Source organism: Trachypithecus francoisi, unplaced genomic scaffold (assembly GCF_009764315.1).
Source record: "Trachypithecus francoisi isolate TF-2019V2 unplaced genomic scaffold, Tfra_2.0 Lachesis_group4, whole genome shotgun sequence".
Taxonomy (NCBI): Eukaryota; Metazoa; Chordata; class Mammalia; order Primates; family Cercopithecidae; genus Trachypithecus; species Trachypithecus francoisi.
In genome coordinates, this window is record NW_022681469.1 from 111,303,861 (window position 1) to 111,316,840 (window position 12,980).

Consider the following 12,980-nt stretch of genomic DNA (forward strand, 5'->3'; position numbering starts at 1 on the left):
AGACCAAGTCGGAGACAGAGGCTAAGAGACAGACCAACAAAAGAGAGACTGAGAGATGGAGAACAAATGAGAGACAGAAGACAAGGACAGACAGACCAAGAGATCGAGAGACAGAGACTGAGAGAGACCCAGAGACCGAAAGACAGAGATTGGGAGAGACCCAGAGAGTCAGAGGGTAAGAATGGCCGGAGACTCAGGGACAGACACTGGGACAACAGAGGAGACCCAGAGATGGAGACAGATGCAGAGACCAGGAGAGACAGAGAACAGGAGCCAGGCACTGAGAGTGGCAGGGACAGGAGGTCAGAGGCCGAGGGAGACCATGGGGGACAGCAGCGGATGCTGAGCCAGGCCCTGTCTGAGCTGCCCGGAAGGAGGCAGCCACCCCCAACCTGCCCACCACCACCACCACCACCACCACCTACCTCCATGAAGTCCTTCCTCTGGCTGGAGACCCGCAGGGCCGCCGGGAGGCTGCGGCTGGACTTCTGGTCCCAGTGCTGTGTGGGGGACAGGGGAGGGGCTTGGGTGAGCCCGAGGGCCGCCGCACCTGACCCCAGGCCCCAGGACAGGGCCGACCCACTGGGCAGGGCCGCTGATCCTCCAGCACCCAGAATGCCTCGTTCGCCCTCAGGTCTGCCCTACACTGCCTAGGACTGGGGAGCCCAGCCGGGGTGCCGCAGGCTCACCTGGCCCTGGTGGAACTGCTTGCCCGGGCTGGTCTCCTCGGGGTGGTAGAACCACTTGACACGGACCACCATGTTGTTGCCCCATGACTCCCACATGCTCTGGATGCGGCCAATGTAGGGCAGGTTGGGACGGCCGGCGGAGAGGAACACGGCGCAGTCCCCAATGCGGATCATCTCCTTGCCACGCACGATGGCCTTGTAGAAGAGCTTGCGGGCCTTGCCTTTCATGCCACGCCGCTGAAAGGACACGTGTGTCACGGCACGGCCCTGGCCCAGCCCCGCCGAGCCTGCTGCCTGGCAGGCTCTGCCACTTGGGACTCCGGGCCTTCGGCCTCCAGGTCAACCCCTATCCAACTCTGGGGAGAGGAGGAAGCCCCTTGTCTCGCTCCAATTGGGGAAGCCCCTCTTCCATCTCTTTGACATGCTGGGTCTCCAAGAGGTGCTTCACTTAATCCAAGGATTCTGCCGCTACGAGACTTTTTATTTTTGAGACAGGGTCTCTGTTGCCCAGGCTGGAGTGCAATGGCGCAATCATGACTCCCTGCAGCCACGAACTCCTAGGCTCAAGAAATCCTCTCCCACGTCAGCCTCTGAGTAGCTGAGAATACAGGCGCACATCATGCCCGGCTGATTTTTTTTTAATTTTTGTAGAGAACAAGGTCTCACTATGTTGCCCAGGATGGTCTCAGACTTTTGGCCTCAAACCATCCTCCCACCTTTGCCTCCCAAAGCACTAGGATTGCAGTGTCAGCCACTGCACCTGGCCTTCTTTTTCTTTTTAAAATTACTTTTTTCAGAAAAAGGGTCTTGCTCTGTCACCCAGGCTGGAATCCAGTGGTACTGTCATAGCTGACTGCAGCCTCCATCTCCTGGACTAAAGCCATCCTCCTGCCTTGGCCTCCTGAGTAGATGGGACTACAGGAATGCACGGCTAATATTTTTATTTTTGTAGAGATGGGGGTCTGTGTTGCCCAGGATGGTCTCGAACTTTTGGCCTCAAGTGATCGTCCCACATAAGCCACCCAAAGAGCTGGGATTACAGGCATGAGCTACCATGCCTGGCCTTTTTTATCTTTTAAAACGTGTTACTATTATTATTTTCGAGACAAAGTCTCACTCTATCGCCCAGGCTGGAGTGCAGTGGCACGATCTTGGCTCACTGTAGCCTCTGCCTCCCAGATTCAAGCAGTTCTCCTGCCTCAGCCTTCCAAGTAGCTGGGATTACAGGCATGCACCACCACGCCTGGCTGATTTTTGTATTTTTAGTAGAGACAGGGTTTCACCATGTTGGCAGGCTGGTCTGGAACTCCTGACCTCAAGTGATCCTCCTGCCTGGGCCTCCCAAAGTGCTGGGATTACAGGCATGAGCCACCGCGCCTGGCTAAAACTATTATTTTTTTCAAGACAAGGTATCACTCTATTGCCCAGGTTGGAGTGTAGTGGCACAATCATAGCTCCCTGCAGCCTTGAACTCCCAAGCTTAAGTGATCCTCACGCCTCACCCTCCCAAAGTGCTGGGATTATAGACTTAAAGCCACTGCACGTGGGCAAGAGAGACTTGAAACTCCATTCTACAGCAGCTTTGGAAATGCTGCCTGAGACACCACTGACTCCTGCTGGAAGAGGTGCTCCTGCCCCACACCTATGGCACACTGGGGGCTCACTGCCAGCCTGTCTGAACCACTCTCACTTTCCACACTGGGTTCTGCCATGTGTATGTGCCTGTGTGCGCACGTTCGTCTGTGCATTTGCGCACGTGTGTTTGTGTGCATGGATGCATGTGCATGGAGGCATGTGCACGCATGTATGCGCCTACATTTGTGTACGTGCACAAGAGTGCGTTTGGGTGTAGTATTTGTGTGCATGTGTGTGGGTGTAGTGTGTAGTGTATGTGTGCATGTTCATGTTTACATGGTTCATGTACATGCATGCATTCACGTGTATGTCTGTGTGCATGTGTACTTGCCTTTGTGTGGCTGTACGTGCATTCGTGTGTACATGTGCATGCATATGTATGCGTGTGTGCATGTGGCTGTGTGAGTGCACTGTGTGCATGTGTGTGTGCGAGTGTATAGCCAGCCACAGGCAGGCTGGAAGGGCTCCTTCTGAACAACCAACCCACTGCTGCAGGCAGCAGACACAGGACCCCTGGCCAGCCAGGACTTGCTGTCTTCCAGGCCATATTGATTCACTCAGGGGTGGACACGAGATCCCGGCCAGGCCAAGGAGATTCAACCCTGGACTTTTGCTGGCAAACCCGGGAAGGAGGCACCTTCTGCTGGGACTGCCACACTGGAGCCCAGGGCGTGGCTGGGAGAACACTGCAAATGCCACACACAACAGGCTGTCAGGCCTAGCACCTGGAATCCCAGCACTCTGGGAGGCCGAGGCAGGAGGATCACTTGAGTCCAGGGGTTCAAGACCAGCCCACACAACATAGTGAGACCCTGTCTCTACAAAAAAATTTAAAAACCAGCTGGGCAGCATGCTGGCACACGTCTGTAGTCCCAGCTACTCAGGACGCTGAGGCGGGGAAATTGCTTGGGCCTATGAGTTCAAAGCTGCAGTAAGCTGTGATAGCGTCACTGTACTCCAGCCTGGGTGACAGAGCAAGATCCTGTCTCTAAAAGAAAAAAAAGAAAAGAAAAACCAGGCGTGGTGGCTCACACCTGTAATCCCAGCACTTTGGGAAGCCGAGGCAGGCAGATCACTTGAAGCCAGGCGTTCCAGACCAGCCTGCCCCACGAGGTGAAACCCCATCTCTACTAAAAATACGAAAATTAGCCGGGCATGGTGGCGGGTGCCTGTATCCCACCTACTTGGGAGGCTGATGCGTGAGAATTGCTTGAACCCTAGAGGTGGAGGGTGCAGTAAGCCAAGATCACACCACCGCACTCCAGCCTGGGCAACAGAGAGAGACTCGGTTTCAAAAAAGGAAAAAAAAAACCCAGAGGCCTGGAAAGCCCCTTCCTTCCACGTGGTGCTGACGCATGTGGGTCTGTGCTGATCTTTGCGGTCTCCTTCATTTGGTCTCCACATGAGGGTGGCTCTGCGTCCCGGGACTAGAGGGCAGGACAGACCCAGGTGCCTGAGGACACTCTGAGACTCAGTGTACCCATCCATCAAGTGGGACGCCAGTCCTCCACCCTGGGGTTCTGGGAGGTTACCACACGCGGAGACACGGCGTGAAGCCGTGGGTTCAGCAGAGAGAGACAAGGCCCCCAGCCCCTGCGCCCCGCCCGAGCGCGAGCTTGGTTACCTGGGTGGGCTTGCCGAACCACTTCCAGAGCTGCCGGGCTGGCAGGAAGGCAGCGATCTTGGGCCGGTTCTCCACGGACGGCAGGCGCTGCCGCTTGGCCAGCTCCTTGGTGGTGGGGAGGTGGACACCCTCTCTCTTCTTCGGTCGGCTCTTGGCCCCAGCCTGAGCCTTGGGCTGCAGAGGCTGTGCTGGCTGCGGAGGAGGCGCCTGGGGCTGGGGCGCAGGCGCCTTCTTGCCTGGGGAGTGGGCTGAGGGCCGCGCCTTGCCGGCCTGCTTGGTGGCCTTGGTGGGGAGCGCCGGCTGTGCAGAAGGACCAGCCGTGGGAGCGGGGGCTGCCTCATCGTCTGAGCTGCAGGAAGAGTCCTCGTCTGTGGTGGAGGAAGAGGAAGAGGAGGAGGAGGAGGAGGATGAGGACGAGGAAGAGGAGGAGGAGGAGGAAGAGGAGGAAGATGAAGAGGAAGAGGAGGAGGATGAGGAAGAGGAGGAGGAGGAGGAAGAGGAGGACGAGGAGGAGGAAGACGAAGAGGAAGAGGAAGAGGAGGACGAGGAGGAGGCCGGTGAGGCTGCCCTGGAGCTGGCAGCGCTGCAGTTACGGCCCCCGGTGCCGCAGCCCCCGTCCCCATTCTTGTCGCCTTCCTCCTCCCCTTCCGTCTCGGAGCCGCTGCTGCTGCTGCTACTGCTGCCACTACTGCTGCTGCTGCTCTCGGACTCTTCCGCCCCGTCCTGCTCAGCCTGGGCCTTGTCTGGGCTCTTGGGGTTCCCAGAGTCCTCGAACGTGAGCCCCGGCCCGGGCTCCTGGGCGAGGTCCCCGTCCGTGGCCTTGGGCCAGGGTGCCTTGGGCTCACTGCTGCCGGCCGCCTGGGGGTAGCTGCCCAGGCTCAGGAGGCTCTTGGGCTCCTGCCAGCCCCCGGCCCCTGGGTCCTCCCGGAGCAGCAGGGCCTCTTTAGCCTTCTTGCTTTTGGGTGACGTGACACCCTCGTGGTCCAGTTTGACAAGCAGCTCGGCCTCCTCCCCCGGCCTCCTTGGGCCCTTGGCACCTGACTCCTCGGCTGCCCGTGCCTTCTTGGGCTTGGGGCGTGTGGCGGGCATGGTGATGAGGGGTGCTGCGGCCAGGGTGGAGGCAGGGGCTGGTAGCTCCCCAAAGGGTTCGGGTGCTGGGCAGCTGGTGAAGGCGGGTGGTGCGGGGCTGGGCTGTGGTGGTGCTGGGCGCGCCTTGGGGGTCTTGGCTCGCTTGTCCACAGGCTCTGGGGGACTCTTCTTGGAACCTGGGGTGCTGCTCGGCTCCAGGGCTAAGGGGGTACTGGGGACCTCATCTGTTGGGCTCCCCTCCTCCAGGGTAGCAGCTCTGTCTGCAAAACAAAACAGATGAGAGGCTGGGGCGGGGGCTTCCTGGCAGAAATGAGCTGTGGCTTTCATCAGGAAGGCCTGCTTCTGTGGGTTTTGTTTTTGTTTTTTTGAGATGGGGTCTCAGTCACCCAAGCTGGAGTGCAGTGGCATGATCAGGGCTCACTGCAGCCCTAACCTCCCTGGGCTCATGTCTCCAAAGTAACCTGAGGCCACAAGCATGCACCACTATGCCTGGGGAATTTTTGTATTTTTTTTTTTGTAGAGATACAGTTTTGCTCTGCTGCCCAGGCTGGTCTTAAACTCCTGGGCTCAAGCGATCCCTGTGCCTGGGCCTCCTAGAGTGCTGAGAACAGGCGGGGACCACCGCGCCCAGCAGAAAGGTGTGGTTTCAATCCTGGCTCTGCTACTTCTTGAGCGGAACGCGACTGCGGCCTTCTTAGGCGGTTCCCCTATAACAACCTTAAGTTGTGTTGGCCCCAAAGTGGGTCCTCCAGTAGCCTCTGCTCTCAGTCTGCACAAAGCATTTTCTCCGGATTCTGGAAAGAAACACAGGCTGGCTGCAGCTCAGCTCTGCCTCTGACAAACCAACCTGCCTCCCCAGCCTCAGTTTCCTCATCTGTCACCTGGTCAGAACAATCCTGTGGTGCAGGTGCAGAGGTGCAGAGTTTTTTTCTTTTGAGATGGAGTTTCACTCGTCACCCAGGCTGGAGTATAATGGCGCGATCTTGGCTCACTGCAACCTCCACCTCCCGGGTTCAAGCAATTCTCCTGCCTCAGCCTCCCACGTAGCTGGGATTACAGGCACTCACCTCCATGCCCGGTTAATTTTTGTATTTTTAGTAGAGACGGGGGTGTCACCATGTTGCCCAGACTGGTCTCGAACTCCTGACCTCAGGCGATCTGCCCACCTCGGCCTCCCAAAGTGCTGGGATTACAGGCGTGAGGCACCGCACCCAGCTCAGAGTTCTTACAGACAGCAGGTAGGCACTTGGGCAGGTTCCCAAGCCCCGAGTTTGGATGCACGAAGGAGCTCTACCCACTGCCCCTGCCCTGGGGCCCGGTTCAACGTACCACCCTTGGCCTTGGCGCTGGGTTTCCGCCCACGCCCACGGGCCTTGGCTCCTGGCTCCTCCGACCCAGTCGTACCACCGTCTTTGCCCTCCCCAGTGTCTTTGCTGGTCTTCCGGCTACGGCGCTTGGCACTCGGCACCAGGAGGGCTGGGGATGGCTCAGCACCTGCGGGGCAGAGGACAGAGTGGCTCATCAGGCCTGGGGTCCCCAGCTTGGAGCTTCCAAGACCCTGGTCTGTCCTGGGGATCAGGGATGGGGGTGGAAGCAACCAACGCCGGGTGGCTGACCCCGGGTGGGCTCCCACGACAGGCTGAGGTCCAGCAGGGGAAATCCCGTCTGCAGGGAGCAGCCAGAGGCCCCTGAATGAATGAAGTAAAACAAAGCACTTTGTGGAACTGGGACAGGTAGATAAAGATGCTGACTTTGGTTTTTTTTGTTTTTTTTTTTGAGACGGAGTCTTGCTCTGTCGCCAGGCTGGAGTGCAGTGGCAGGATCTCAGTTCACTGCAACCTCTGCCTCTCGGGTTCAAGGGATCCTCCTGCCTCAGCCTCCTGAGTAGCTGGGACTACAGGCACGTCTCAATACGCCTGGCTAACTTTTGTTTTTTTTTTTTTTTTTTTTTGAGATAGAGTCTCGCTCTGCCACCCAGGCTGGAGTGCTGTGGCCAGATCTCAGCTCACTGCAAGCTCCGCCTCCCAGGTTCATGCCATTCTCCTGCCTCAGCCTCTCGAGTAGCTGGGACTACAGGCGCCCGCCACCTCGCCCGGCTAATTTTTTTTGTATTTTTTAGTAGAGACGGGGTTTCACCGTGTTAGCCAGGATGGTCTCGATCTCCTGACCTCGTGATCCACCCGTCTCGGCCTCCCAAAGTGCTGGGATTACAGGTGTGAGCCACCGCGCCCAGCCATTAATAATTTTTGATCAGCTTCCCATGACCTGGGCCACTGGGCTTGGGCTGTCCTCATGGACCCAGGACCTGGGAGCCCTGGGATCTCACAGGAGCCCACCCATGGTTTCTGCTACTTCCATCACCTAGGGCTCCAAATGACTTCAGACAGAGCCCAGAGCTGGGCTTGGAGGGCGAGAGCCTGGATGGGCGGCCCCTGGCAGGAGCCCGGGTGTCACAAGCTCGTCACTTACATTGGATCTTATAGTCGGGGGGCAGGAGGCGGATGTGTGAGAGGGGGATCCTGCCAGTGTCTCCGTCGTCAAACTCCACGGTGATCAAGTCCCCATCGTCTTCCAGGTCCAGTAACCCTGTGGGAGGAGAGGCTCAGGGGAGGCACTTGGACCTCCAGCTCCCTAGTGAGGCACAAGGGTGGGGACAGCAGAAACCGGCCCTGTGTAGCCCTGGTCTCTACGGCACAGCAGTGGGGACATGGGTGAGGGTTTACAGTGGCTCAGAATGTGGGTGTTAGAGCCAGGCCATCTGTGCAGGAGAACTGGGTCTCCCTTTTTTTTGAGACGGAGTTTTGCTCTTGTTGCCCAGGCTGGAGTGCAATGGTGTGATCTCGGCTCACTGCAACCTCCGCCTTCCGGGTTCAAGTGATTCTCTTGCCTTGGCCTCCCAAGGAGCTAGGATTACAGGCATGCACCACCACGCCCGGCTAATTTTGTATTTTTAATAGAGACAGGGTTTCTCCATGTTGATCAGGCTGGTCTCGAACTCCCGACCTCAGGTGATCCACCCACCTCGGCCTCCCAAAGTGCTGGGATTACAGGCGTGAGCCACTGCACCTGCCCTGGGTCTCCCATTTCTAGCTGACTTTGGGTGACAAAAGGCAGCGGAGCACATGCACCTGTGCCTGCTCACACCCAAGATCCTCCTGTAACCACAGGGAAGGAGGGAAGCGGGTGTCAACCCTGAAGGACACTAAGAATGGGAAAGGGGAGGGCAGCAGCGGGAAACGGTGGTGTTTTGGGAGAGATGCTGGCATGAACGTGCAGGAGCGGGCTTTGATCTCCTAGGAGGAGGTGATACCCACGAGGAGGTGGTGGTTTTCCCAAGAGAATCCTGCCAAGGCTCAGCCCCGAGAGGCCCCAAGCACCTCCGGAGGCAGGGCTGAGAGAGATCTCAACACTGAATGGGTTGAGGGTGGCCCAGCTGGCAGGAGCTGGGAGGTTCACCCCAGAGAGAGGCTCCAGACTGAAGGACACTGAGCGCAGGGAGAAGGCTGGACAGGCCCCCCAAAGGGTGACAGCCCAGCCCTCTTCCAAAACGCCAGGTGCTGGGACTATATCCCCAAGGATGTGAGTCTTGCAGAATCTGAGCAGTCCCTTAACAAAACATTCCTGCCCACTCGCGATGACAAAGACTCGTGAGTGCACAGAGCTCCCATTGGCTTGATAATGTTTCCTTCATTCAGGGTCCCCAGAAGCCTAAGGAGTTCTAACCAGAGGAAGGGCACAGCACCAGCAAACAGAAGGAACGCAGACTGGGGAGAGGGAGTTGCAGAAAGCTAAACTGAGGCCAGGTGCAGTGGCTCATGCCTGTAATCCCAGCACTTTGGGAGGCCAAGATAGGCAGATCACCTGAGGTCAGAAGTTCGAGGCCAGTCGGGCCAACATGGTGAAATCCTGTCTCTACTAAAAATACAAAAAATTAGCTAGGCATGGTGATGCATGCCTGTAATCCCAGCTACTCAGGAGGCTGAGGCAGGAGAATCACTCGAACCCAGGAGGTGGAGGTTGCAGTGAGCTGAGATCACTCCACCACACTCCAGCTTGGGTAACAAAGTAAGACTCTGTCTCAAAAAAAAAAAAAATACAGAAAGTTAAAATGAAAAACAATCCTCTCAGAAAGTTCAAAAACAAATGTGTTGATAAAACAAAAAAAAAAATTTTTTTTTTTTTGAGACAGTCTTGCTCTGTTGCCCAGGCTGGAGTGCAGTGGTGTGATCTCAGCTCACTGCAAGCTCCACCTCTCGGGTTCACACCATTTTGCTGCCTCAGCCTCCCCAGTAGCTGGGACCACAGGCACCCGCCACCAAGTCCGGCTAATTTTTTGCATTTTTTTTTTAGTAGAGACGGGGTTTCACTGTGTTAGCCAGGATGGTCTTGATCTCCTGACCTCATGATCCGCCCACCTCAGCCTCTGGAAGTGCTGGGATTACAGACGTGAGCCACCGTGCCCGGCTAAAAAAATTTCTTAAGGAATACTCAGAGAATAAGAAATAACTCTTTAGGATTTTTGTTGTTGTTGTTGTTTTTTGAGACAGGGTGTCGCTCTGTCACCCAGGCTGGAGTGCAATGTTGCAATCATAGCTCACTGCAGCCTCGATCACCCAGGCTTAGGTGATCCTCCCACTTCAGCCTTCCAAGTAGCTAGGACAACAGGTACACACCACCAAGCCCGGATAATTTTTTTTTTTTTTTTGAGACAGAGTCTCACTATGTTACCCAGGCTAGAGTGCAGTGGTGTGATCTCGGCTCAGTGCAACCTCTACCTCCTGGGTTTAGGTATTTCTTCCTGCCTCAGCCTCCCAAGTAGCTCAGATTACAGGAACCTGCCACCACGCCCAGCTTATTTCTGTATTTTTAGTAGAGATGGGGTTTCATCATGTTGCCCAGGCTAATCTCAAACTCCTGGCCTCAGGTGATCTGCCCACCTTGGCACCCCAAAGTGTGGAGATTACAAGTGTGAGCCACCACGCCCAGCCCAAACCTGGCCAATTTTTGTTATCTTTTGTAGAGACAGGGTCTTGCTATGTTGCCCAAGCTGGTTTCGAACTCCTGGGTTCAAGTGATCTACCCGCATCGGGCTCCCAAATTGCTGGGATTATAGACGTGAGCCACCACAGCTGGTGGAGAATTTTTTAAATAACAGCAGAAATTTTTAAAATTCAAGAAAACAGACGGGGTTAGAAGATAAAAGTAGAGAAAATATCTCCGTAAGTTGAACAAAGTAAGAAAATAGTAACAGGAAAAAAGACACACACACCAGGACCATGGGACTAGCCCAAGTTCCAGAGAAAACAAGAAATTCACAAGGGCAGTGATCCAAGTTGTGCTCACAAGTAGGGCTTCCAGGACTCAAGGAAATTTGCTTCAAAATCAAAGCCTCCCTCTGCAGATACCCAGCATGATGAGCGCGCGCGCGCACACACACACACACACACACACACACACACACACGGAATTGCAGCTCTAGGGATAATGAGAAGATCCTAAAAGTTTCCAGAGATTAAAAAAACAGGTCTCCTACAGTGATTTGGGAATACAGCGTTGAATGTCTTCAACAACATGGGAAGCAAGATAAAAATAGAAAAATGTCTTTGAAATGGTGAGAGGGAACTATTTCCAGTTGCGAATTTATACCCAGCTCAAGTATCTCTAAAGAATAAGGGTACCCAGCTCAACTATCTCTAAAAAAATAAGAGTAGAATGAAGAAATTACAAACACACAAGGATGTGAGAAATTTAACTCCCACAGACTCTTCCTCAGAAAGCTACTGAAAGATCCGCTGCTTAAAACAAGGAACTGAACCAAAAAAGAGAAAAACATGCAATGCAACAAAAGCAGTTCCCAGGATGAGGGACAGGGAAGGCCCAAGAATCCAGAATGATACCCATGAGGCAGGCCTAGAAGACAGCCAGCACGTCCCAGTACAGCGGCACAGCGTGTGCCAGGAAATCTGAATCTAAGGCCAACTTCTACCTTATTAACAGCACTTTCAGAATTTGGATGATAAATGAGTGACTAATACGATGGAAAAAAATAAATCTTCCTGGCCTGAGATCCTCTACTCAGACTGGACCAGTCATCTGTTGTTTTGCTGAGCTGGCATTGGTTTCCATTTTCTGGGTATGAATGGATGTTAGGCCAAGCAGTGGACTGTATTTGGCATGTGGGTGGGCTTTTTTTTTTTTTCCGGGGGCAGAGAATGTCTAATCCACATCCATACTCCTGCTCTAGGATACACTGCTTTTGCAAGAGCTAAGGGTTGGACCATTTGACTGTCTTTCTTGCCTGTCTGATATCCATACCTACATTTCCTAGGGTACCTGTTGTTTTTCTCCATCCAGCCTCCATACTTTTTTCTTTTTTTTTTTTGAGAGGGAGTCTCGCTCTGTCGCCCAGGCTGGAGTGCAGTGGCCGGATCTCAGCTCACTGCAAGCTCCGCCTCCCGGGTTCACGCCATTCTCCTGCCTCAGCCTCCCAAGTGGCTGGGATTACAGGCGCCCGCCACCTCGCCGGCTAGTTTTTTTGTATTTTTTAGTAGAGACGGGGTTTCACCGTGTTCGCCAGGATGGTCTCGATCTCCTGACCTCGTGATCCGCCCGTCTCGGCCTCCCAAAGTGCTGGGACTACAGGCTTGAGCCACCGCGCCCAGCCACTTTTTTCTTTTTTTGAGACGTAGTCTCGCTCTGTCACCCAGGCTGGAGTGCTGTGGTGCAATCTTGGCTCACTGCAACCTCCACCTCCCAGGTTTGAGCAATTCTCCTGCCTCAGCCTCCCAAATAGCTGGGATTACAGGTGCCTGCCACCACACCCAGCTAATTTTCTTATTTTTAGTAGAGACGGGGTTTTACCATGTTGGCCAAGCTGGTCTTGAACTCCTGACCTCAAGTGATCCACCTACCTTGGCCTCCCAAAGTGCTGGGATTACAAGCGTGAGTCACTGCACCCAGCCTCATTCTCTCTTATTCTAACAACATGTCCACTTTGCAGGGGAAGTCACCCTCCCATCTTTCTCAGCCCATGAATAAAAGGGAGGTGACCTCACTCCTTAGCCCCAGGGATGAGAATCTGACCCAAGCCTGGTCGATTAGACTCACAGCGATAGGATCAATGAAAACCATGTGGCCCAAGTCAGTTCACACTAGAACTTGTGTGGGAAAACTGGGACTGAGAAATCGTCCAATGGTAAGATTTCTTAAGATGGTAAAATACAATCTCCAAGGAGCTAGTGTGAAGCCAGCACAGAGGACAGCACTACTGACAGATACTCAGAGCTGGAGTCCTGATGACATCGTTTAAATGGCGCCTGGATCCAACCATGCCTGAAGGCCGTATAGTTTTCAGTTATGTGAGCCCACAAGTCTTTCTTCTTAAGCCAGTTAGAGTTGGGTTTTAGTAGCCAAACAAGTCCATACTGAGGTGTTAGGCGGCAGGGGAGAGCTGGGGAGGAGGCATCTCACCTCGGACCACGGTGCCTGGGTAGAGGCAGCGGTACTGCTGGCTCCAGTAAGCTGCAATCCTGGTCCCTTGTGGCAAGAAGCGAGTGGAGGCTGGCCTCACATCGATGATCTAGGAAGGCATGGGATGAGTGCAAGGTGTGGACACAGTTGTGGCCATGGCCTTGGACACCCAGCCCACCCTGAGCATCCCGAGGCCCCGCCCTCCCCTTCTCACCGCCTCCTGCAGCAGCTGCTCCAGACAGTAGATGTGAGGCCGGTTTCCGCGCTCACCCTCTACCACCACGCGGTATCTGCGGGAGCAAAAGAGGCCTGAGGTGGCAGAGGCCGAGACCTCCCAGAGGGCCTCAACCCCGCCAGCACCAGCTCTGCCTCCCAGACCACTGGGAGGTGACACCAGAACTCAGAGGTTTGCCAGCTTGCTGAATTTGGCAATTCTCCCCCTTTCTGGGCTCATTTGCCTCATCTGTAGAACT

At 55.0% G+C, this 12,980-nt stretch overlaps 1 protein-coding gene across 9 annotated transcripts in view; it reads right to left on the reverse strand.

Moving 5' to 3' along the window:
- Window positions 1-12,980, reverse strand: part of TNRC18 (trinucleotide repeat containing 18) — a 123,355-nt gene that overhangs the window by 1,677 nt on the left and 108,698 nt on the right. For all 9 annotated transcript variants that reach the window (XM_033193086.1, XM_033193083.1, XM_033193085.1 and 6 more), the window contains 7 exons: window positions 12,722-12,797; window positions 12,508-12,616; window positions 7,507-7,623; window positions 6,367-6,531; window positions 3,949-5,297; window positions 690-926; window positions 426-500 (listed from right to left, as the gene is read on the reverse strand). In XM_033193086.1, the coding sequence (XP_033048977.1) occupies window positions 426-500; window positions 690-926; window positions 3,949-5,297; window positions 6,367-6,531; window positions 7,507-7,623; window positions 12,508-12,616; window positions 12,722-12,797 (2,128 nt within the window). The remainder of the gene's footprint in view (window positions 1-425; window positions 501-689; window positions 927-3,948; window positions 5,298-6,366; window positions 6,532-7,506; window positions 7,624-12,507; window positions 12,617-12,721; window positions 12,798-12,980) is intronic.